The sequence below is a fragment of the Mesocricetus auratus genome, unplaced genomic scaffold, assembly GCF_017639785.1.
Source record: "Mesocricetus auratus isolate SY011 unplaced genomic scaffold, BCM_Maur_2.0 Super-Scaffold_100066, whole genome shotgun sequence".
Lineage (NCBI taxonomy): Eukaryota > Metazoa > Chordata > Mammalia > Rodentia > Cricetidae > Mesocricetus > Mesocricetus auratus.
In genome coordinates, this window is record NW_024429235.1 from 1,099,536 (window position 1) to 1,127,004 (window position 27,469).

Below are 27,469 nucleotides of genomic sequence, written 5' to 3' on the forward strand. Positions count from 1 at the left end.
TTATACAATGGAATCCTGAGATTTGCAGGCAATAGGATGACACTAGAAGAAACATCCTGAGTGAGGTAACCCAGTCACAAAAAGAGAAACATGACATGTACTCTCTCATATATGGATTTTACTCATAGATCTGGGCAGTGCCAGCCTACAATCCCATGGCCAGAGAGTCTAGGAAACAGAACCTTCATTCAGTGGCTGATGAAAGAAGAGGAAGTGTCTCACTGCTAAGCACTGAGCTGAACTCAAGAAAGCCAGTAACAGAGAGGGAAGACTGATGACCAAAGGGATTAAGACTGTGCTGGTTTAACCCCCAGAAACAGCTGACCTGACAAGGTTTAACTCTTGATTCACAGACTGATGCCTGGGAATCCAACATGGGACTGATCAAGACCCCCTGAATGTGGCTGTCAGTGAGGAGGCCTAGGTAATCTATTGAGATCAGTATTTATCCCGCATATACACATGGACTTAGGACTCCCATCCAACAATGTGAGATTTACTCTCACCCTGACCTCTTGGGGGAGGGTCTAGGCTCTGCAATGGATGAAATGACAGACTATGGACACCCCCATGGAAGGCCTCACCCTCTCTGGGTAAATGAGTGGAAAATGGGGTGGATTGGGGAAGACACAGGAGGAGGGAAGGGAAATGGAGAGGGACCTGGATCTGACTAGGGAAGCAACCTTGTTTCTAATCTAAATTTAAACATCAAAAAAACATATAAGGCACCACACATTTATAGTGGGAGATTTCAACACCCAACTCTCACCACTCTTCAGGACTACCAGACAGAAACTTAAAAAAGAATCACAGGAAATAATTGAAGTTATGAACCAATTGGGATTAACAGAAAACTATAGAAATTTTCACCCAAATAAAAAAAATATACCTTCTTCTCAGCAATACCTGAAACCATCTCAAAAATCGACCACATACTTGAAAACATATCAAACCTCAACAGGTACAAAAATATTGGAATAACTCTATTCTCCTCATCAGAGCACCATGCATTAAAATTAGAATTAAAAAAACAACACAAATTGCAGAAACCCTACAAACTCATGGAAATTGAATCATGAGCAATTGCACCATTCCTGGGTAAAAGAAAAAATAAGTAAAGAAATTAAAGACTGCCTACAATTCAATAGGACAAAACATACTAAAAATTATGGGACATTTGGAAATAGAGCTATGTGGGAAGTTCATAGCACTAAGGGCCTACAAGATGCAACTGGAGAATAGTCACACAAGAGAATTATCAGTACAACTGACAAGAATAAAACCCAAAGAACCAAACTCACCCAGGAGGAGTAAAAGCTGAGAAATAATCAAATGAAGGCTGAAATCAATAAAGTAGAAACTAGGAAAACAATACAAAGAATCAATGTAACAAATAGTTGTTTTTGAGAAAATCAACAAGATAGGAAAACCTTCATAACACTAACCAAACAGAAGAGTGTGAACATACAAATTAACAAAATCAGAAATGAAAAGTGGGACAACATTGGGCACTGAGGAAATCCAGAGAAATATCAGGTCATACTTTGAAAAACTCTACTGCACAGAATTTGAAAATCTAAATGAAATGAACAATTTTCTGGATATAACTTGACAAAAATTAAATCAAGAACAGAAAAGCAATATAAATAAATCTATAACCCCTATGGAATTAGACGAGTCATTAAAACTCTCCAAAGCAAAAAAATCCCAGGGCTAGATGGCCTCAGTGGAGAATTCTACCAGAAATTCAAAGAACAGTTTATACCAATACTTCTCAAAGTATTCCATGCAATAGAAGGAGAAGGGTCTTGCCAATCTCTTTCTATAAGACTTCAATAACCTTGATACCCAAGCCACACAAAGATACAACTAAGAAAGAGAACTTCAGACCAATATTGATGCAATAATACTCAATAAAATACTGGCAAATCAGATCCAAGAACACATTATCAACTAGTTCTCATGGTTTTGATGCAGGGGGCTTCAACATATGAAAATACATCAATGTAATCCACCATATAAACAAGCTAAGAAAGAAAAATCACATGATCATCTCAATAGATGCTGAAAAAGCCTTTGACTAAATCCAACACCCCTTCATGATAAAAAACTTGGAGAGATCCAGGATAACAGGAACTTATGTTAACATACTAAAAAGCTATATACAGCATATGAACAGCCAACATCAAACTAAATGGACAGAAACTCAAAAAATTGCTGTAAAATCATGAACAAGGGAAGGCTGGTCAATCTCTCCATATCCTTTCAATATTGTTTTTGAAGTTTTAGCTAGAGCATCAGGACAACAAAACGAGATCAATGGCAAAAAACAATGGAAAGTAAGAGATCAAGCTTTCATTATTTGCAGATGATATGTTAGTTTATATAAGTGACCCAAAAAACTCTACCAGGGAACTCTTACAGCTGATAAATACCTTCAGCAATGTGGTAGGATACAAGATCAACTCATGAAAACCTGCAGCCCTACTACATACTGATGATTAAAGGACTGATATAGAAATCACAGAAACATGTCCCTTTAAAATAGCCACAAAAAACATAAAATACCTTGGGATAGCGTTGACCAAACAGGTGAAAGACCTGATTCTCAAGAACTTTGAGTCTTTAAAGAAAGAAATTAAAGAAGAACAGAAAAGAGATAGATCTCCCATGCTCTTGCATACAAATGATCAACAAAGTGAAAATGGCAATCTTGCCAAAAACAATATACAGATTTAATGCAATCCCCATTAAAATCCCAGCATAATTATTCACAGACCTTGAAAGAACTATTCTCAACTTTATATGGAAAAAGAAGAGACGCAGGATATCCAAAAAACTCTGTTCAAGAAGGAAACATCCAGAGGCATCACCATCCCTGAATTAAAGCAGTATTACAAAGCTATAGTACTGAATATAGCTTGGTATTGGCACAAAAATAGACAGATTTATCAACATAATCTAACTGAACCCACCAGACATTAACCCATACACATATGAACACCTGATTTTTGAAAAAGAAGCTAAAGATATACAATGGAAAAAAAGAAAGCATCTTTAACAAATGGTGCTTGCATAATTGGAGGTTGACATGTAGAAGACTGCAAATAGATCCATGTCTATTGCCATGCACAAACCTTAAATCCAAATTGACCAAAGACCTCAACATAAATCCAGCAACACTAAATCTGTTAGAGGACAAAGTGGGAGGTACCCTTGAACGAATTGGTACAGGAGCCTGCTTCCTGAACATAACTCCAGTAGCACAGACATTAAAACTGACAATTAATAAATGGGACCTCTTGAAACTGAAAAGCTTCTGTAAGGCAAAAGACAGTCAGCAAGACAAAATGGCATCCCACAGATTAGGAAATGATATTCACTAATCCCACATTTGACAGAGGGCTGATCTCTAAAAGTTACAAAGAACACAAGAAGCAAGTGTCCAAAACACCAAAGGATCCAATCAAAACTTGGGATACAGAACTAAATAGAGAATTATCAGTAGAGGACACTAAAATGGCTAGGATGTCTGTTCCAATATGTTCATAGCAGCATTATTTGCAATAGCCAGAACTTGAAAGCAACCTGGATGCCCCTCAACAGAAGAGTGGAGAGAGAAAATGTGATACATTTACAAAATGGAATACTATTCAGCAGAAAAAAACAATGGAATCCTGAAATTTTCAGGCAAATGGATGGCACTAGAAGAAACCATCCTGAATGAGGTAACCCAGTCACAAAAACAGAAACATGGTATATACTCACTCATACATGGATTTTAGACATAGATCTGGGGAGTGACAGTCTATGATCCTATGGCCAGAGAGTCTGGGAAACAAAACCTTTCAAAGGCTGATGGAAGCTGAGGCAGACTTCCACGGCTAAGCACTGAGCTGAAGTCAAGAAATCCAGTTTCAGAGAGGGAGGACTGATGACCAAAGGGATCAAGACTGGACTGGTTTAACCCCCAGAAACAGCTAACCTGACAAGGGTTAGCTCTTGAATCCCAGAATGATGGCTGGAATCCAGCATGGGACTGATCAAGACCCCCTGAATGGGGGTGTCAGTGAGGAGGCCTAGGAAATATATTGAGCCTTGAGTAGTAGATCAGTATTTATCCCGGGTACACAAATGGACATTGGACCCCCATCCAAAAATGAGAGATGCACTCTAACGCTGGACTCTTCGGGGAGGGACTAGGCCCTGCCCTGAATGAAATGACAGACTATGGCCATACCATCGAGGGCCTCACCATCCCTGGGAAATGAGGAGATATTCGGGGGTTGGTGGGAGGATATGGGAGGAGGGGAGGAAAAATGAGAGGGACCTGGAATTGACACGTGAAGCAACCTTGTTTCTAATTTAAATTTTTATTGTGTCTATTTCAGTTTGAATTGTTTCTTGCAATTTTTGATTTATCTTTTCATACATTTGTTGAATTTTATGAATTTTTTACTTTGTTTTTTCTTCCATTTCTTGCATTTTTTGGTTTGTTTTTTTTTCTTCCATTTCTTGTAGTTTTTGGTTTGTTTTTTCTTCCTTTTCCTGCCTTTTTTGGTTTGTTTTTCCTTCTATTTATGGTAATTTTGCTTTGATTTTTTTCTTCCATTTCTTGCATTTTTTGGTTTGTTTTTTGTTCCATTTCTTAGAGTGATTTTCCTATATCCTCTTTTAGGGCCTGTATCATTTTCAAGCAGTTGTTTCTAAGGCCATTCTCTTCTGCTCCATTTGCACTGGTATGTTAGACTTTTACTGGTGTGGAGTCTCTAGAATCTGGCAGTGCCATAATTATTTTTCTGTTGCTGAGTGTGTTTTTGTATTGTCTCTTACCTATCTCTTCTTCTAGTGGGTACAGAAAGAGCCCCTTACTGGTCTGGTGGTTAGGGGACCAGAGTTCCCTTTCAGTGGGTGCAAGGAAGTCCAATACTCTGGTCCTTCTTCTATTCCTTGTCCTAGTTCTGGTCCCGTGGGTGGAGAAGACCAGGAATCTGGTGTGCTTAGCCTCCCACCTGGTCCCCTGGTCCCTTTGGTAGAAGAGAAGACTTGGGATCTGGCTTGCTCCTGCCAGGATGGGAAGCTCTGTGGCCATCTCCAATTACTGGAAGGTACGCCCGGGGTGCAAGGCCTTGTTTACCTGAATCTGTTGGTTTCCTGGTCTTATAACTGGAAGAGAATACCTGGAATCTGGGGTACTTGGCTCCTGCCAGGATTTGAAGCTCTGTGGAGTTCCCAGGAAATCCCCAGGCATTGGAATGTAGGCCTGGATGCGGGACTTGTTTTACCGGGTCCCACAGGACCAACTGGTCCCCTCATCTTGGTGGAAGTGAAGACCTGGGACCTGGCATGTTTGGCTCCCGCTGGAGTGGGAAGCTCTGTGGCCTTCCCCAGTCACTGGAAGGCAGCCTATTTTCAAATCTTTATTCACATCTTCTGTATGGTCCTTGAACATATTCATAATTACTATGTTTGAATTGTATTCCTCAAGACTTCCAGAAAGAGGGTTACTGGCTTTTTCTGGAGGCCTGCAGTCCTGACTGTTTATATTTGTATCTTAGCACTGGGGTCTAAACATTGGAGCTACGATGTGTGAGTTGTTTCTTGGTGTTGATATCTAGTCTTGTGTTTGGTAGGTGGATGTTTCATTCTTTGCTGTTACCATTTCTAGATCCTAGGCATGTTTGGTGTTCTAGGGTCTCTGGTACAGAGTAGTTCTGCAGGTAGGTCATTGCCAGAAAGGAATGTAGATGAGCAGAAAGGAAAGGATGAGAAGACTGTGTGACAAAGTAGTGGGATGTGTCCACACCAAAAGACAGAGTTCCCAGGGAATGTAGGTATGACAGAAGGATGGGCTCTTGAAAAATGCTTCAGTAGGATAAATAATGAATCTGGACAGACAAGGGTGAAAGGACAAGAAGAATCCTGGGTTCTGGGCCAAAACATGGAGTCGCCATTGAAAGATCTTCATTGGGAGAAGCAACTTATGCAGAAACACCTCTGGAGGATGCATAATGAAGGACAGGAAGAACAGTAAGAACTGTCTACCTGAGACCCAGACCAATACAACTACTGGAGACAATAGAATGTTTGTGGGTATTTATATTCCAGAGAAAAGAATGAAGATGGGGTAGAAGAAATGCTGAGGTGGTCATCAGGAAAGAGCCACCTGGTACTAAAATAAATAGTGGTGTCCTCAGGAGGTAGGGTGAGAGGAAGGGCTCATGCAAGCATATAGCTACAGGACTGTGAGACTGGAAAAATTGTAATGGCAGACAGAAAAGATATCAAAAATGGTCTCCCTGATTCCCAGCCCTGTGTGATTACTAGTTGAAAGTGTTTATGGGAATCAAAGCTGTCACAAAAAATGGAGATGGACTGAAAGGGAAAGCTGAGAATTAGCAGGAAAACTAATTCTGGTCTACACCTAGAGTCAGGGCCCCTGGGGCAGTACATCTGTTAGAAATAATTATTTATTTTCCTCTTCTATTCATATGTGTGACTGGGAGACAATTCACTTTGCTGTACTCCCAACTGGTATAGGTGTCACTTGTTCCCATATGGGCTGCTGATGTTGCTGTGAACAGTTGACCAAGGGGAGTATGATGTGGTGTGTGAGTGGATCTTGTAGGAACATAGCCCAGTAAGTGGCAGCAGAGGTGTTGTAGTCTACCCACAGGATTCTCAGATTATGGTCTGCAGCTGGGGTCTACACCAAAGCAATGGGTTTCCACCAGAATTGGTTGTAGACTCCAACTGCCTGGCTGTGGCTGAGATAGGATGGGCATATTTTTGTTTCTTAAATTTGATTTCATCATGGAATGTCATTATCCAACTCTTATTTAAAATTTTAATTGAATGCAGTGGTCTGGATGGCATCTGTGGTCTCTTAGAATTTGTAGAACATTCTACCACTCCCTTTAGAATTTAGAGTCTTCATTGAGAAGTCAGGAGTCATTCTAATAATTCTGCTGCATTCATGATATTTGGTCTTTTTCATTAAATCTTTGATATTCTTTTTTCTGCATTTTAGAGTGCTGATGTGGGGAACTTCACTTCTTGTTGTGTTTGTTTGGTGTTCTGTTATGCTTCAGGTACTTTGATATGACCCTCCTGCAGCACCATCTCTGTGGAGACACCAGACCTTGAGCAGAAACCCACTTCCCCTTTGGCCTGGGAGCAGGCATCTATGTAATGTTTACTGAAAACAATTCAGTGCTTTAAAGCTTGATAGGGCTCAGATAAGGGCTGGCTCACTGAAATACCATGCCTTTCACACCTCCTACGGCTAGATGCCTCTTCCTGTTTCCCTGTGGTGTCTCCCCGATTCTGGGGCCAGAGATTAGACCACCAGCCAGGAGGAAAGAATGGTATGTAGATGAATGGCAGAAGTCCTTTAAAAGGGAAGCTCCTTTTTCTTAGAGAGACTTCTCCTGAGACTTCTCCTGAGTCTTCTCCTGAGAGCTCTCCTAAGCGGACTGGGGTCTCCTCCTAAGCTGACTTGGGAAGCATAAAGTTTTCTTAAAGCAACCGACCGGTCTCTGTGTCATCTATCGCGACCACCTCACTACATTCTCGGATGCAGCAGGTGCGACAATTGGAGGATCCCACCGAGATCGTGAAAGCGAGGTAAGTGAGCGGGTTCATCTCTTTTTCTGGCCAGGGACAGATTGGGGAAAAAGAAAAGAAAAGAAACCATGGGGAATAGTTCTGGGAAGCTTAAATTACAGTATCAAGTTAAAAAGTTACTTGAAGGACATGGGACTACAGTAAAGTCTAAAACCTTAGAAGGCTTTCTAAAGTCGATCGAACGAGCCAGTCCATGGTTCATTACAGGGGGGAGCTTAAATATCCCAGATTGGGAGGAGGTTCGCCGTGATCTTCATCAACTTTTACGAAAAGAGGGACCTGAGTCCCTGCCCCCATCTACATTCTCCTTATGGAGATTAGTGAAGGGCACACTTTTGACAGATAAGGCTAGCCACCGCCAGGTAGTCCAGGCCACAAAAGAGGCTTTTTCAGAGTTACAAGAGATTGAGACTCAAGCCTCCCTGAGTTCTGAGGCAGAGAGTGACAGTGAATCATCTAGAGAAACCCTGACTGAAACTAGAGGCTCCATTGTTAGTGAGGATGAGGAGGAGCCTCTTAGCAACAACAAAAGAGTTAACAGAAATCTCGGGGCGCGACCCAAAAGGAGGGACTTCAGTCAGAATCCGGTATATCCTACTCTGTCAGACCTAAAAAATGAAAATAGCTCAGACCCAGACTTTGACGAGTCAGAGTCTGAGAAGGAACGGTTACTTGCTGAGGTCTTGGCCCTTAAAAAGGCACTAAAAAGGACTCGAATTAAAAAAAGACAGGACAGGGAGAGAAACCCTTCCCCATACTCTGAAAAAAGGGACTCCTCCTATGAGATAACTCAGTCCTTCTCGGACCTGGAGGGAAGACCCAGAGGAGGGGTCCAATGCTGCCCGGTGGTGGCCCCAGTAATGGAAGTTCCAGACCCGACCAATTCTGGACAGGTCATTCGGCATCATAACCCTTTAAATTTTAAGGATATAAGACAACTTAAAGAGGCAAATTTAAATTATGGAGCACAGGCTCCCTTTACACTTTCCTTAAAGGAATCTTTTGCATCTCTTAATTTGACACCTGGCGATTGGCAGCAGCTTTGCAGAGCAGCTCTGTCAGGGGGAGATTATTTGATTTGGAGAGGTGAGTTTCAGGAAAGATGCAGCCAGACAGCCCAAAGAAATGCACAGGCCGGACAGCCCCAGAGAAATGTGGAGATGCTTACCGGGAGTGGTCAATATGCCACCATTCAGCAACAAATGCAATATGACATCACAGTCTATGCCCAAGTGGCAGCAGCGGCCCAAGGGGCTTGGAAAGCATTGCCTTCCAAGGAAGGAGGTGATCATCTGTCCAAAGTCATTCAAGGACCCTCTGAACCTTTTCAAGACTTCGTAGACCGTCTCAGTCAGGTAGCAGAAAGAATATTTGGGGGCATTGGGCCTGCAATGCCGGTCATCAAGCAGATGGCATTTGAAAATGCAAATAAGTATTGTAAGGAAGCCCTTCGCCCATATCGCAATAAAAGTCTAAATGACTATATCCGGATTTGTAGGGACATTGATGGAAACTTCATCCAGGGCCAAGTGTTAGCTGCTGCCATTCGGCCCCAAGTGGGGAAAGAAAGACCTACTCTGGGAGGGAGAAAAACATGTTTCAGCTGCGGTAGGGAGGGACACTTCCATAGAGAGTGCCCTCAAAATAGTACTACGGGTCTCAAGAGACCTGGTTTATGCCCCCGTTGTCGAAGGGGATATCATTGGGCCAATAACTGCTACTCTAAAACTGACAGGGAGGGAAATTTCCTTTCTGCTAATAATAATCAGGGAAATGGGAGGAGGGCCCCGCCCCAGGGCCCCAAAACCAATGTGTACGGGGCAATGACCCCTGCTCTGGGCAGTGGCAGGACTCATTTTCTCCCCCAGAGCAACCCCTTCATATCTCAGACCTCCTTAGAGCCACCTCAGGGAGTGCAGGATTGGACCTCGCTCCCTCTGCCCGGGCAATCCTAACACCGGAAATGGGGATCCAGGCCCTCCCTACTGGGGTGCATGGGCCATTGCCCCCAGGCACGGTCGGACTACTCTTGGGACGGTCCAGTACTATTCTTCGAGGCATCCAGGTACACCCTGGTGTTATAGACCAGGATAGTGAGGGGGAGATTAAAATAATGACATCAGTGGGCAGTGGGGTTGTTGCCATCCCTGCAGGAGAACGGATTGCTCAGTTACTCCTTCTCCCTACAGCTCCTTGTGAGGCTAGAAAAATTAAAGAGAAAAGGGGCAACCAAGGTTTTGGAAGTACCGGCCCAGCAGCATTTTGGGTAGCCACTATGGAGAACCGCCCCCAGCTTACATTAAAGATAGAAGGCAAGTTCTTTAGGGGCGTCTTGGATTCTGGGGCAGATTTCTCTGTCCTCTCAGATAAATTCTGGCCCCCCACTTGGCTGAAAGAGGAAGGGACAATGACCCTCCAGAGAATAGGACAGGCTGTGCCCCAAAAAAGCCTCAGAATCCTAAAGTGGCAAGACTCTGAGGGCCACACAGGGCTTTTCCAGCCATATGTTTTGCCTGGCCTCCCTATTAACCTCTGGGGATGGGACCTCATGCAAGAAATGGGAGTGGTCCTCACCACCCAGGCACCCAAGTCCAAAAGCAGGGGCCCCCACATGACGCAATGGAGGGGCTGGAGCCCGGGGAGGGAACTAGGTAAACTAAAACAGGGAGAGGTTTGCCCTGTGGCATCCCTCCCTTTGGAGACCAGGGCCCCAGGGAATAGGAAGGGTTTTGGCCATTTTTGATGAGGGTCACTGTTGCGCCGCCAGCCCCCATACCCATCACATGGCTATCAGATGATCCGGTATGGGTGGAACAGTGGCCCTTACCAGCGGAGAAACTAAGGGCGGCTCACCAGCTAGTTCAAGAACAATTGGAGGCAGGTCATTTGGTTCCTTCCACGTCCCCTTGGAATACCCCTATATTTGTAATAAAAAATCTTCAGGGAAATGGAGGTTACTACAAGACTTGAGGGCTGTGAATGCGACCATGCAGCCTATGGGGGCTCTGCAGCCTGGCTTGCCCGTGCCTGTGGCCATTCCTAAAGACTGGCATTTGATTGTCATTGATTTGAAGGATTGCTTCTTTTCTATTCCCTTGCATTCTCAAAATAGTCCTCGGTTTGTGTTTAGCCTTCCTTCGATTAACTTTAGGGAGCCTACCCTTCGCTTCCAATGGGTGGTGCTCCCCCAAGGGATGGCTAATAGTCCAACTATATGCCAGATTTATGTAGCTGCCTGTTTAGATCCCCTCAGACGTAAGTTCCCTGACCTTTACATTATCCACTCCATGGATGATATTCTTTTGGCCACGGCCGAAGAAAGACAATGTTACATAGCCTTTGCAGAGCTACAGGAGCTTCTGGAGGCCCGAGGATTTATTTTGGCTCCTGAAAAGATCCAAAAGAGACCCCCTTATACTTATTTGGGTCATCAAATTCAACAAACTGGCCTCCGGCCACAAAGACTTCAGATCGATTGTTCAAATTTAAAAACACTTCATGATTGGCAGAGATTTTTGGGAGAGGTGCAATGGTTTTTCCCTTCTCTTTCTATTAAAACAGGGGCTCTTAAAGCGCTTTATGATATTGTTCCTGGGGATCCTGCTCCAACGTCCCCTAGACAGATTACCCCAGAGGCCAGGGAAGCCCTACAATTGTTGTTAAGAAGTATAGAGCAAGCCCACCTTCGTCGTATAGATTATGGGCAGCCCCTTGTTCTGGTTGTACTTTCATCTAGCTTTTCGCCCACTGCCGTATTTTGGCAGACTGGTCCTATTTATTGGGTACATTTGTCAGCCTCCCCTAAGAAGGTAGTGACCCCTTACTATGATCTCATTTTACAATTGTTGTGGAAGGCACACAAGTTTAGCATTCAAACCTTTGGAAAGAGTCCTGATAAAATTATCCTTCCTTATGGTAAGGAGGAGGTGGAACATCTACAGATCTTCCATGATGGGTGGACCCTGTTTATTACATCTACAGGCGCACAGTTTGATAACCAATATCCCAACAGCCCCTTGATGTCTTTTTTCAAACAACACCCTGTGATCTTTCCCAAGATTTTAAAGGAGAACCCTCTAGTTGGAGCTCGCTCAGTCTTTACAGACGGCTCCTCCAAGGGTTTCGCGGTGGTGGTTTCTTCTCAGGTGCAGAAGAGGGTACCCATAGGGCAGATGTCAGCACAAGCCGCCGAGTTGTTTGCATGCTTGATGGCTTTCCAAATGTTTGAGGGAGAGCCCTTTAATTTATATACTGATAGTGTTTATGTTGCCAACATTGTTAGACCTTTAGAAACTTCTCCATATGTTCTTCCAACCTCCCAGGTTCGTTCCTTATTAGTTCAGCTCCAACATCTTATTTGGCAGCGCATCCACCCTGCTTATGTGGGATTTATTCGTGCACATACTAACCTTCCAGGACCCCTTGCCCAGGGCAATGAAATTGCTGACTCCTTGACCCGCCCTAGGGTCTTATTTACTCAGGAGCAGCTGGCCCACCAGCTCCATGAGTGGTATCATCTAAATGCCCACTCCATTAAATTTCACACTGGGTGCCCCTTATCCATAGCTACACAGATTACCTCTCAGTGCCCTGATTGTGCCCCTTATCATAATTCTCCCAATGAGAGGGTAAATCCCCGGGGCCTCAGGGCCAACCATCTCTGGCAAATGGATGTCACTCACCTGCCGCAGGCAGGGAAATTAAAATACATGCATGTCTCGGTGGATACGTATTCTAAACTGATTTTTGCCTCTCTCCACTCAGGAGAGAAGATTAAAGATGTTATTTCTCATTGCCTGCAGGCCTTTGCCTACATGGGTGTTCCAGATGCCCTAAAAACGGACAATGGCCCTGCCTATGCCAGCAATCGCTTTGCTGCCTTTTGCAGGGAACATCACATTGTCCATTCTTTTGGTATTCCTCACAACCCCACGGGACAGGCTATTGTGGAGCGCACCCATGCCACTCTCAAACAGTATTTTAAGAAAATAAAAAAGGGGGAGTTTGTTACCTCCCCCAATATTCAGTTATCCACCATACTTTATATTTTAAATTTTTTGACCATAGACAGTAATAATTTGTCTGCTATGGAGAGACATTGGAACAAACCCTCCCAGTCTTTGGGATGGGTCAGATGGAAGGATTTGATTACAGGAAAATGGCAGCCACCCACTCCCCTACTAGCTAGGGTCCGAGGGGCTGTTTGTGTTTTCCCTCCAGGAAGTGAGAAGCCTATTTGGGTCCCCGAACGGGGCATCAGGCATGTTGACCCGACTCTGCTCCCGACACTAGGAATGCTCACCATGATAAAAATGATCCAAACATTGCCAAACTCAGGTAAGGGAAGTATGGGCACTGGTGAGGAAAACCCCTCCCACCGTTTTGATGCCAGTTAGTCACTGCAGCTCCCCATTCATCGCCTTTATAACACTAATAAATACATTGGGAGTGGCTGCTGCCAACACGAGAGTCTGAGTTTCCCCCTCCTAAAAGGGGAATCTCTGCTTTATTAAAAATATTTAATATCTCCATGATTAAACCCTCAGTTGAAAGTTGGATTGGATTAAATGTCTAGGACCTCACGTAACAAAGGTCAAAAAAGAAAGGGAACCTAAGATAAGAAGTTGCCCTCAGTTGGAGGGTAGATTGGAGGGTCATGCTCAATGGAAAGATAGATTAAAGATGGGTAAATGAAATAAACTGGTAACAGTTAATAAATGAGGTATTAGTATTCAGTAAAGAAAAAGACAAAGGTATATAAAATAAAAATGTTTGGTTACATTTATATAGGGTAGGTTATTGAATTTTGTGAGTCATCTCTAAAAAACTTTTGGCAAAAGCCTGGCCTTTCCACTTTGCATCTACAGAATTACAAGGAGTGGGTATGGCTGTAGCCCCTGAGTGTAGCTCAAAACTTCTCTAATGAAGAAATGACGAGGGACATACAGGACTTTTTCAACCTTTTGTTTTAATTCAAAGATTGACTGGAGTTGTTCTGTTAAAGAAATTTCAGTTCAACAAACTAATCATAACCTAGGCAAGGAGAGATATGTATGCATGGTCTGTGTGTATGGACGTGGCCATGTCAGTATGTATGAAGTGTGAAATGTAAATGCGTGAATGTTGACAAAAGAAACTGTTCTAACTGCCTTGGATATGATTAAAGGGATACTTAAATCCCTTCAAACAGTTAAAAACTACCTAAATTGATTTAGATATAGCCAAAAGAAACATCCAGTCAGTCGGTTAATATTTTAACAAAAAATTCAAGTTAAGCCCTCAGAGCCAGTCAGAGAGAGAGAGAGAGAGAAAGAGAGGTTTTTTTCAGGGAACTGTCCTGCCGCCTTGGCAGGCCCCCACCCCCAAAGGTGTCTGTGTAGATGCAAATTAGGCCTTGTCAGCTCAGATGCAAATGAGGCCTTGTCAGCTAGTGAGAGCTACAGGTTAAAAAAAAAAGGACACTATTTGGGACATAGTATAGTTTACAATCTTTAAATGATTCTCAAAGGTACTTAATGGTTATGTCCCTTTTAAAGGACATCTACTAATACTTTAAATAGTGATCCCAACTCACCTAGATAGTTGACTAAGGAGGGTAGACAAATCCTTCTACTGTTATGGTCCAACTTCAACAGTTCAAACAAAATTTAAAAATAAAAGGGAGTAATGTCCCCAGTCTCCACATGATTCATTAAATAATCCACTCCTCATTTAAATATTTATAAAATATAAATGCCAGTGAGGAATCTGCTTCAGACAGATTCTGACATAATGAAAGTTAAATAACTATTACTCAGGCCAAAAGGAAACATCCATACACTAGACAGTAGAGAAGACCCTAATTTGGGGTCGAGGGCATGTTTGTGTTTTCTTACAGGAAAAGAATAAAGCTTCAGTAGCGGTCACAACATCTGGTGAGATGCATGGAGCAGAGAAAACTGGACCTGAGACCGTGGGAGCCTGCTCAAGCCAGTTCGAGATCTCCTAAATCAGTGTTCCTGACCCTTGATGTCATCAAATCTACAGCCCGAGAAAGAAATAAAACAGTCAGTTCGAGATTTCCAGTTTCTCATCAGGCTTGCTACATCAAACTCCTGGACCCGTGAGTTTTCATCCCAAAGCCAACAAAACTGGAAGATTAGCAGCTAGCCTTTGATACACCTTAAAACAACAGAATTCATTTTGCCAGCTTTTCCCTTTGGGGGAAAAAGGACCCATTTAAAACATTTAGACATTGGTATGGACTGTGATGAGTGGCAAAAGCCTTTTTTCAGTATTTGAACAGGACATGGTAACTTGAAATATCAGACTTGGTAGTTCCTGTTTCTGGAATCACAGTGTGTTTTTCTGGAGAAATATGGTTTGTCCTGGTGCGACAAAAAGACTTTGACTCGGGTTGCATGTTCGGCTGATACTACTGACATTAAATCGACAGACTACATCACCACAGGAACAAATTGGTACTCTGTAAATAGTGCAACAAGCCTCTTGTTCATATTTTTTATAATGCTACATGTGTAACATCAATGATTGTACCTAATGTATCTGTGCAAGTGCACTCTCTAATGCTTTCCTAAGTAGATCTTAAAATGATTGTAAACTTTATCACTGTTTTGACCGTCAAATTGTAACTATAAATCACCCTTGTAGCAAAGAAAGGCTGGTGGTAGAATGCTAAGGCCCAGATCGGGGACTGGGCAGGTGACAGAGAGACGCTATGTCAGTGGGGGTCCTAGGAATGGTAACAGTGGCAGTAGGCATTCTGGCTTCATGCTGAGTTCAAAGTGCCTTAGCCCTTGGCAATCCCGATAGCCATAAAGCCTTATTACAAATGATTTTAAGGGTGGGGCTACTTCAAAGACGGACAACCTGTGGGGAAGACCCACTCCCACCTAACAGGGGTTCAAGGTCCCCCAAAGACGGGCCAGGGAGGGTGACCCTACTTGACCTAAGACAGGAGTGTCTCATTTAAAAATAAAAAGGGGTGAATTGTGGGGACACCAGACCTTGAGCAGAAACCCACTTCCCCTTCGGCCTGGGAGCAGGCATCTATGTAATGTTTACTGAAAACAATTCAGTGCTTTAAAGCTTGATAGGGCTCAGATAAGGGCTGGCTCACTGAAATACCATGCCTTTAACACCTCCTATGGCTAGATGCCTCTTCCTGTTTCCCTGTGGTGTCTCCCCGATTCTGGGGCCGGAGATTAGACCACCAGCCAGGAGGAAAGAATGGTATGTAGATGAATGGCAGAAGTCCTTAAAAAGGGAAGCTCCTTTTTCTTAGAGAGACTTCTCCTGAGACTTCTCCTGAGTCTTCTCCTGAGAGCTCTCCTAAGCAGACTGGGGTCTCCTCCTAAGCTGACTTGGGAAGCATAAAGTTTTCTTAAAGCAACCGACCGGTCTCTGTGTCATCTATCCCGACCACCTCGCTACATTCTCGGATGCAGGCCGCACAGCAGGTGCGACGCATCTCTACAAGCAAGTCGAAGGTATCAGGAAAAGAAAGACAAGACGTCCAGCTGTTTGTATTAAGAGAATGCATGTGTTGCCTTTATTGCCTGGAGAGAGTGTATGTGTGTGTGTCTTTATTGCAAGTGCTAAGAGGTCTTTCTCTTGTAGGAGGGAACAGTCTTATATATAGGCTTACAGCACAGTTGAAAAACCCCAGGTGTAAGAGAGCATATTTTACTCATGCTAGATGTTGATGTCAGTGGGGCATGCAGGGGCAGTAAGCCAGGACAAGAAAACAGGATGCACCTGTGGATATCACCTGACAAACAATTCAGAGACCCTACAACCTCCTTTTTGTTTGGAACATGTTTTCCTATGGTTTTGTTGAAAATCTTTTCTATGCCCTTGACCTGGGTTTCTTATCTTTTCTCTCTTTCTATTATTCCTACATTAGGTATTTTCACAGTGTCCCAGATTTCCTGTATGTTTTTCTTGTCTTTTTTATTTAACAATTTATTCGCCTGGGGCATCCCTTTTTTCCTATCATGTCTTCAATGTCTGACATTTTCTCTTCCATCTCTTGTATTATTTGGTGAACTTTATGCCTGCAGTTCTTTCTAGTTCCCAATATTTTCATTTCATATATGACCCAAGTTTAGGTTTTCTTTATCAATATTTTTCCATTTTCATGTCCTGAACTGTTTATTTTATTTCACTGTTTAATTTTTATACACCATAAATGCATTTATTGGTATGATCTTTAAGCACCTCAAGAGTATATAAATGCTATTTTGAAGTAATTGTATTGTGCTTCAGCTTTATTGCATTACTCAGGGTCTATTGTCTTGCTTTGCTATGTAATAGAGAGGGTATATTTTCTGGCTGTCATTGATTATGTATTTAGACTAGTGTATAGGTATGTTGTTTTATGGATGTTAATATTTGGTCTTATCTTTGTTGGTGAGTGATTTGTTCCTTGGTTTTATTTTCTGTCAGTGATTCTTTGTAGATTGTGGTGGTTATGGGCTGCCTGGCAGGAAATGCTTCTGAGATGCATATGTGGCCACTGGGGGTACTGGGTACAATGTGATATTAGGTATTGGGGGCTGAAAATTAGTATTACTTGTAGGGCATAAGGGGGAATTTGCAGTGGTCCACAAGTAGATAGTAAGAAAGCAGGGTATGCCAAAAGGATCACCCTAGATCCTTAGCAATGTAGGCCCACTGGGAACAGAGGCCACAACATGTAGTCTGGGTTGGGAAATGGGATGGTATATTGTAAATGAAGGACAATGGTAGGAGTGAAGATACCCAGTTTATTCCCTCCAATGTGTAGCTAGTGAATTTCCAGGAAATGTTTTTGGAGACTGAAGCTGAGACAAATGGATGTGGTCCTGAGGGAGCCTATAAGAGGCCTATCTATCTTCCTGTTGCACTGCAGGTAGGAGCAGAGTGTCTCTTTGCTGTTTAATTTCTTAAGTTTCTAGGCAAACCTAGTTATTGACATTCAGTGTCACAGTATTTAAAAGAAAATCACATTATGTAAAAGGAGACCAGGATCATGGTGAAATACAACCACTCAAAAAACCACTCAAAATAAATTCTTCCCCATTGAAGAAACATTACTTTTAGTCAAAGAAAAGTAGGAAGCATCTATGTTTCCCCTACTATTTTGCTAGGATATAATACAGTTCCCCTCTGCTTAGACTAACTAAAACCCCATAAGATATCAAGGGAAATTATTGTCTAAATGTTCCATTAAAATTAAAAGTTCATGATGACAAAGTCATTGTGTTCCATTTTCCAAAATAGCTTTCCTATTATAGGTAAGTCATGTTTTTTGAGAGTCTATGTTTGTGTTTTAAACAATATTATCTTAAATTGTGTGTATGTTATTGAAGATTTCTTTTTGTATACAATTCAAAACTGGCAGAGGATATGAAAAATGTGCTTTTATTAAAAATATTTATTAAAACTTACATAGTAATTGGGACCATTAAACACAAATCTGCCATTATGGAATGATGAATCTTCTAGAAATATAAAATATTAAATTATTAAAAAATAATTTTGACTTGTTAAAGTTTATGTTAATGTTACAGTTTTATCAATTCCCCTTAAATATGTCACATGGAATCAATCTTATATTCTTCTTTTGATCCATATTCTACTGTAACTTGTTGCAGTTTCGTGGACACTGTAAACAAAAGAACTAAGGACAAGACCATTTTGAACTCCAGCAATCTCATGCATCATTAGTGGATTTTAATTAATATCAAATCTTATCCATTTACTTTAATTCTCTCACTCCAGATACCTGGCTAATTACTTTGACAGCTCACATCAAAACTTAATTTATAAAAAAATAATCAAGTAAGATTCTTAAGTATATCATAAGCAAACCCATGTATCCCACATATTATCTGGAGGTGATACGTGCCACCCTTCTATGGGTATTGTTAAAAATTTAATTGATTTTGCTTAATATTTTTAAAATGAGATTATGCTTTACATCCAGCACCTCTCACCTCCCTCTTTTGCTAATTCCTATGTACCCACCCTTGCTCTCTTTGGATTCATTGCCTTTTTCTCTAACTAATGATATTTCTCCTGCTTTCAAAATTCCTTACTTGATTGGATTCCCAGAGTTCAGCCTGGTGGTTGGTTGAGGATTTATGCATCTGGTTCCATCGGGTATTCACCAATCTTATTACAGGGAAGGCAAGTTTGAGGCCCTTCACCACTTGTGCTATGAATCTTAACTAGAGCCATCCTTGTGGATTCTTTGGGATTTACCTAGCATCGGGTTTCTCCCTAAACATATAGTAGCTTTCTCTCTATCACAGTATCTCTTTCAGGAATACATGAAAAGAATACAGGGATGTCAAGATCACTACGGAGAAATCTACAGAGACAGCTGAACTAATCTCATGGAAATGCATAAACTCTAGACAGACAGCAGTGGAGTATCTCTTGAATTAAACTAGGACTTTCTTGTGTTGGAGACAATTGCGTAGCTTGGTCCATCTCAGGCACCCCTGGCAGTAGGATGAGGATCTATCCCTGGTGCATGAATAGCTTGTTGAAGCCTGTTACCTGTGAGGGTATGTCACACTTAGCCTTAACACAGTGTTGAGGGGGTGGTCCTGCTCCAACATAATGTGTCCATCTTTTATGACTCCACATAGGAGCCCTTATCTGTTGGGAATGGATCTGGGGCAGGCTTGTAGAAAGGAAAGAGGAGGAGGAGAGTTAGGAATGAGAACTTTGGTTGGAATGCAAAAGTTAAATTAAAAAAAATAAATTTAAGAAATTGATTCATCTGAAGAAACTACACAGCAAATATAACATATTACAACTTATTAAATCAACAAAAATTCTTTATAGGCTAAAATCCATCTTTGTCTAAGGATGAGACCTACTAAGCTTTCCCCTTCCACATTAGCATGTCTATTCACGTGTTCCTTGTGCAAATCCTGTTCAGATAGTCTGGGTGACAAGTCAGGGATTCAGCCATTTCTAAAACAGAGTTCAGAAGAACTGCTCCTTGAAATTGGCTCCTGTGATACATTTAAGATGTTGATTACACTCATATTGTAAGGGGTTGTTCAGCAATGTGCATCTATCGTCCCAAGAAGTTTCATCTCTCCAACTACAAATATTTGTGCATTTCTAAACTCCCCATCACCATATGTGCAACCTCAATAAACATCACTTCATCATCCAAAATTGTGAAATATCATCTCATGATAATGTCTTGAGACATTAACTGGGATTTACCTGTATATTTAATAAACAGACATAAAATGTGAATTTATAAAGATTGTCAATGATTAGAATGCTCTGCTAAGAAACTTCCTTAAGGCAGTTTTAACATGCTTGTTCCTGAGGCTGTAGATGAAGGGATTCAACATAGGTGTGACCACAGTGTACATCACTGAGGCCACTGCATTACTTCTTGGGGAAAGTGATAGAGAAGAGCTGAAGTATACTCCTAGTGCGGTTCCATAAAACATACAAACAATGGACAAATGAGATCCACAGGTGGAAAAGATTTTGTGATTCCCACTTGATGATGATGACCTCATGATGGAGGAAACTATTTTAAAGTAAGAGAAAATGATTCCTAATATAGGAAGTAACCCAAAGATGGTACCTATACAGTATCTGACTATGTTACTGATGACAGTATCAAAACAGGCAAGTTTGAGGACTTCAGAAGAACCACAGAAGAAGTTAGAAATTTCATTATAATCCTCACAGTTGGAAAATGTTATTACTGCCACATAGTGCAACAGTAATTCCACCAGGCTAAGGATAAAAGACCCTAGAAGTAAGACACTGCAGTGACTGATATTCATAATGACCTGATAATACAAAGGGTGGCAGATGGCCACAAACCTGTCATATGTCATCACAGCCAGAAGCATGTCATCCATACATCCAAAAATTACAAACAATGACATCTGTGTCAGGCAGCCCACATAGGAGATGGCCGGGCAGTTAGTTTGGATGTCCACAATCACTCTTGGAACAGTAGTGGAGATGAAACCAATATCAACCATGGACAGGTTGGAGAGGAAGCAGTACATGGGTGTGTGGAGATGGCAGTCAGAGATTACCGTCAAGATGAAGAGCAGATTTCCAAACAGGGCCAAGATGTACATGGACAAGAATAGGCCAAAGAGAACAGTCTGTATATCTGGATCCTCTGAGAGTTGAATGAAATGGAATTCTGGTATAGTTGTTGCATTTTGCAGGCTTTTATTTCTTGAACACCTTTTGAGGGAAAACCAAGAATGTTGTTAACAATGATAACAGAATGCATGTAGACCTCTTTAGAATTTGAATCATGTAAGTACAAAAATATATGATTTTCTCAAGTTTATTTTGTCATCATTAATACTTGCTCCATATTTTGTTCTCTTCCCAAGTGTTACCTCTTATGAGATCCATGTTTAATGCATTAATCTAGAAAATGAGGCTAGAGTTACTGGAATCAGCTGTCCTGTAGTCATAGTAAAATAAATCAAATACCTTTAAAACAAAATAGGTATTTTGTAGAAGTTTCACTTCACATAAACTGCTAATCAAATAAAATGAAAACTTGAAGCATTTAAGTATGATTTTTCTTATTGTAGTAACATGGAGCAAATTTATTTGTCTTGAAATATATCTCACAGTGTGAAGTCCAAGTCTCTAAATAACAATTTATGACTCCTACAAAGAAAATTTTTTTCAGACTACAGTATCTTCTATAGTTTCTTTTTATTCTTCGAATGAAAAAAGAATTCTTCATTGTGGGGAATTTAATTTTTGTTAATTATTACTTATAATTTTAAAACCATTTGTTTATATATTCCTTACTTATTTTAGTGTAATTCAAATTTTCTAAATAGATTTTAGTTAAATTGACATCCTTACAAAATATTTCTGTCCACATCTGTTGTGTTGTCCAGTGATGTGAAACATAATGAAATACCAATAAATAGGGTGGAAATTTTATGCACCAAAGCTAATTTGTGGAGATCAATTCCAATAATATCAGTAAAATATCTGGTATAAAAAGACTGACTTCCAGTGCCTGGGGGCTGCTACAGAGCCTCCCTTCCCAGTGGGATCCATGCATACCAGATGCCTGGCCTTCTCTTCCACTAACGGTACCAGGGGACCAGGAGCCAAGCACCCCAGATTCCTGGTTTCCTTTTCCACAAACAGAACCATTTAAACCAGGCCCTGTAAACAGGCCTACCTTCCAGTGCATGGGGACTGCCAGGGGACTGATACAGAGCCTCTCCTCCCAACAGGAGCCACACATCACAGATTCCTGGGCTTCTGTTATACTAACAGGACCAGGGTACCAGTGCCTGCAGACCACCAGTGGGAGCCTACCAACCGCAGATTCCCAGTATTCTTCTCCACACATGGGACCAGGGCTAGGGACCAGGAAGAGGAGAACTATCAGAGTATTGGACTTGCTTGCACCCATGGAAAGGGACCTCTAGTTCCCTAGCCAGAAGGCCAGTAAGGGGCTCTTTCTGCACACACCAGAAGAAGAGATGGGAAAGAGACAATTCAAAAACTCAGCAAAAACAACAACAACAACAAAAACAAGTATGACACTGCCATATTCTAGATACTACACAACAGTAAGACTCCAAAATTCCAATGCAAAGGAAGCAGAAGAGAATGACCATATAAACAACTTCATGAAAATGATAGAGGCCTAAAGGAGGATATAGGAAAATCCCTGAAAGAAATGGAAGAAAAAGCAAACCAATAATTTTTAAAGTGCAACAAATGGAAGAAAAGACAAAGCAAAAATTGCAAGAAAAATTCAAATAGTGCAATGGTGGAAAACTGAAATACAGACAATAAAATACATAATCTGAAGGAAGGCTGGAAATAGAAAATCTGGGCAAACAGGCAGGTACTATAGATGCAAGCATAACCAACAGAATACAAAAGATGGAAGAGAGAATCTCAGGTGTTGAAGATACACTGGGAGAAATTGATTCATTGACCAAAGAAAATCTTAAGTCCAACAAATCCATAACACAAAACATCCAGTAAACTTGGGACACCATGAAAAGATGAAACCTAAGAATAATAGGTATAGAAGAAGGTGAAGAAAACCACATAAAAGGAGAAGAAAGGGACCCAGAACTGACTTGTGAGGAAAACTTGTTTCTAATTTAAATTTAAAAATAAATAATAAAATTTAAAAAAAGATAAAAAGGGGGGCAGAAAATATATTCAACAAAGTCATAGAAGAAAACTTTCACAACCTAAAGAAATACATGCCAATGAAAGTAAAAGAAAGTTTACAGAACACCAAAAATAGTGGACCACAAAAAAGTCCCCTTGCCAAATAGCAATTAAGACCACAAATACACAGAATAAACAAAGAATATTAAGAGCAGCTAAGGAAAAAGACCAAGTACCATATACAGGTAAACCTATCAGAATTACACCTGACTTCTCCAGGGAAACTCTGAAATCCAGAAAGTCCTGGATAGGTATTCTACCAACACGAAGAGTCCACGGATGCCACCCCAGACTACTATACCCAGCAAATCTTTCAATCACTATAGATGGAGAAAACAAGATATTCCATGACAAAACTAGACTCAAGCAATACATATCCACTAACCCAGGCCTACAGAAAGTTCTGGAAGGAAAACTCCAAGCCAAGAAAGTTAACTACAACCAGAAAAACATAGGCATTAGATAATTTCAACTTACTAACAGCCAAAAGAAAAAAGGGGTGTAATTCCACACATAATTCCACCAATAACAACCATTCCAATTCAAAGAGAATGAGCAATCAATGGATATTAATATCCCTCAATATTAATGGTCATCACTCTCCCATAAAAACACACAGGCTAACAGAATGGACTCAAAGACAGAACCCATCTTTCTGCTACATACAAGAAACATACCTGAGCCTCAAAGACAGAAATTACCTCAAAGTTTCAAGTTGGGAAAATATTTTCCAATGAAAGGCACCCAACCAAATGGGTGTAGCAATCCTAATATCTAACAGTATAGACTTTCAAATAAAATCAATCAAACAAGATATACCATCACATGAGAAATCCACCAAGATGAAATTTCAATTCTGAGTATCCGTGCCCCAAATACAAAGGCATTTACGTTTGTAGAAGAAACATTACTAAAACTCAAATCACATTTAAAGCCCCACACATTTATAGTGGGAGACGTCTAAACCCCACTCTCACCACTAGACAGTAATACCAGACAGAAACTTATAAAAGAACTAATGGGGCTATAAAAGTTATGACGCAATTGGGATTAACAGACATCTATAGAATATTTTGTCCAAATAAAAAAGAATATACCTTTTTCTCAGCACCACATGGAACCTTCTTAAAAATCGACCACATACTTGGGAACATATCAAACCTCAACAGGTACAAAAACACAGTCAGCAAGACAAAAAGGCAGCCCACAGAAAGGGAAATGGTATTCACTAACCCCACATCTGACCGAGGGCTTATCTCCAAAATTTACAACAAAATCAAGAAGCAAGGCTCTTGCTCCAAAGGATCCAATTATAAAGTGGGTTACAGAACTACATAGAGAATTCTCAATAGGTGAGTCTAAAATGGCTGAGAGGCACTGAAAAAATTGCTCATCATCCGTAGACATCAGGGAAACGCAAATCAAAACAACTCTGAGATACCATGTTACTCCTTCCAGAATGGATAAAATCGAAAACTCCAATGGCAGTTTATGATGGAGAGGTTGTGGAGAAAGGCAAATATTCCTCCACTGCTATTGGGAGTGCCAACTCATACAGCCACTTTGGAAATCAGTATGGAGATTCCTCAGATAAATGGGAATAAGCCTACCAAAGATTCAGCAATTCCACTATTTGGCACATATCCAAAAGACGCACATTCATACAATAAGGATGTCTGTTGAACTATGCTCATAGCAGCATTATTCGTAAAAGCCAGAACTTGGAAACAACCTAGATGCCCCTCAACAGAAGAGTGGATAGAGAAAATGTGGTACATTTACACAATGGAGTAATATTCAGCAGAAAAAAACAATGAAATCCTAAAATTTGCAGGCTAATGGATGGCACTAGAAGAAAACATCCTGAGTGAGGTAACCCAGTCACAAAAAGAGAAACATGGCATGTACTCTCTCATATATGGATTTTAGACATAGATCTGGAGAATGCCAGCCTACAATCCCATGGCCAGAGAATCTGGGAAACAAAACCTTCTTTTAATGGCTGATGGAAACTGAGGCATACTGCCACAGCTAAACACTGAGCTGAACTCAAGGAACCCATTGACAAAGAGGGAGGACTGATGAGCCAAGTGGTTAAGACTGGGCTGCTTTAACCCCCAGAAACAGCTGACCTGACAAGAATTAGCTCTGGAATCCCACCCAGACTGATGACTGGGAATCCTCCATGGGACTTATCAAGAACCCCTGAATGTGGGCCTAGACAATCAATTGGGCCTTGGGTAGTAGATCAGTGTTTATCCCTGGCATACAAATGTACTTTGGATGCCCATCCCACAATTAGAGATGCACTGTAACCCTGGACACTTCGGGGAGGGTCTAGGCCCTGCCCTGGATGAAATGACAGATTATGGGCATCCCATGGAGGGCCTCATCCTCCCTGGGGAAATGAAATTTTATTGGGGCCATTGGTGGGAGAACGTGGGAGGAGGGGAGGGAAAGGGAGAAGGACCTGGCATTGACATGTGAAGCAACCTTGTTTCTAATTTAAATTTAAATTTAAAAATAAAAAATAATAATAAAAACATGATTTTCATATGATGAAAATGTTATTGATTTTCTGAAGTGCAACCAGCTGACCTGGGGCCTAGTTTCATTCTCTTCCTCCTAAAATAGTAAAGTGATTTACTTGAGAGACAGGCCTGTTGTATGAATGCCAATGTTCTTACTTTAGCTTCAGAGGAAATTTCAGATTTACTTCTATGTGAGAGCACATTGAATTGCTTAAATTGTAAATATTTAAAATGCAAATAATATTAGAGATGCAAAAATATGGGCAAATGGAGATTTTTTTTTATGTAAAAGGAAAAGTTCATTCCCTATGGAGGCATACAATATAAGTCCAGACATGAAAGGGGGCATAGGACCTCCCACAAATGATATAATAGACTTCCATGGCCCCCCGTGTGTATTTCACTAGTCTTTGGAATTGGGTAAGGTTGGGTTGGGTGGCTCTCTTGGGGGGGCAAGGGAGGATGGAAGGGTGAAGGAATGGGAGGATTGATATGTAAAATAAGATTGTTTCTAAAATAAAATTTATAAAGTGGAAAAAGATAAATAAGATCTTGATCTTCATTAGAAAGTTTAATTAGAATATGTACATTGGAAACAGAGGATTATCATGAATTCAGCCTGGGATAGTATCCACTGGCTTACAATACTTTCTGACATTTAGAATGCATTCAAATAATATTATCTACATAATGATACTAATAACAGAAACTCATCATGACTTATTAATAAGCATTTTATATTATGTATGTCAGATGCAATACATTGCAGAAATTTGAATTATGGTGATGAACTTTGTCTTCGTAGTGGTTCTCCATGATTTTATTGTCTACTTCATCTCTCTCAATGGCTAATAGGAATTCAGGGAGCATATTTTTCCAGTGATATTTCTATATAAATACCTATTGAAATACATGTAAAGAACAATTTTAAATTAACCTAATGAATTCTTGATAGTCATTCACTAGTATGTACTACAACACATGCTGTCCCTAAAATGAATTTACTGAATTGCAGTGCGGTCCTAAGTCTGTCTGTGAACTTCCCATATCATCTGCACAGGGATTAGCTGGATCACTGACTCATGGATAGACAAGCATTAGTTTTTAAGTTCCATATTTATGTAGGAAAACCTGAAAACTGAGAATCCCATTAAAGACATCCTCATAATATATGCCATCAAAAATTGTGAAATCTATCTATGTATACTTCTTTCAATATACTGTAATATGAGATGCACTCATACGTAGAATATATTTCTGTTCGTATTCAATAGTGAAGACAGTGGCTGTGACTTGGAATCAGTGAATTGAGAGAACATTTATGTTTTTTCCATTGACACATGCTCATACAAACCAAGGATAACAACTAGTCTCCATTTGCAAAATTAAAAAAATTTGCATCGTATTTATTTGTCTAAATTTTAAATCCTGTAACTATAGAAAATGAGATCATTGGGAAGTATTTCCAATGGACTCTGGACAATAGAATTATGTGAAACCCTGATGTGAGTCTTCACACAAGAAATTTGCATTTCTTTTTATGCCTCTACATTCTTTTATATTCAGGTGAGAATATGTACAATTACTTTTGGATATTATGATAATACAGCTCTTAAATACCACAGATGACCCAGTCAGTGGCATGAAATCAAACACCAAAAACATTATCTGGATCCATTTCTAGGTCACATTCCTTAACAGGCAACCAAATACACAAAAGTCAGTGTTTTGAGGGGACAAATGGGCAAATTAATCTTTAAAATATGTATTGATCATTTCACATCTGTGACAATTATTCTTTTGATCCTATTAGACTAAAACTGAAAGTTAGTGGTAATAAGAGATATCAATATACAAAGAAATCACATATAAGGAGTAAACTACAAAAATTTAGTTAAAACTTGGTTATATGATAGTTAATGTGTCTCAGAATTAATAATAACATGTCCCAATCACATAAATAGTAGAGAAAAATAATTCAAAACAACTGTGTCATTCTTTGTTTCTGAAGTGTTTTGGTTTAGTTTGGTTTTACTTTATATTTGATTAATTTTATATTTCTAATAATAATGTAGTAACATTTCTTCTGCTCA

The 27,469-nt window shown here is 40.6% G+C and overlaps 1 protein-coding gene across 1 annotated transcript; it reads right to left on the bottom strand.

Moving 5' to 3' along the window:
* Positions 1 to 19,910: 19,910 nt before the first annotated feature.
* Positions 19,911 to 21,801, bottom strand: LOC121136342 (olfactory receptor 18-like). The gene is made up of 2 exons (XM_040736669.1): positions 21,737 to 21,801; positions 19,911 to 20,856 (listed from the first exon to the last, which is right to left on the bottom strand). Exons 1-2 carry the CDS (start codon positions 21,799 to 21,801, stop codon positions 19,911 to 19,913), a joined length of 1,011 nt encoding a protein of 336 aa, XP_040592603.1.
* Between the last annotated feature and the right edge of the window lie 5,668 nt (positions 21,802 to 27,469).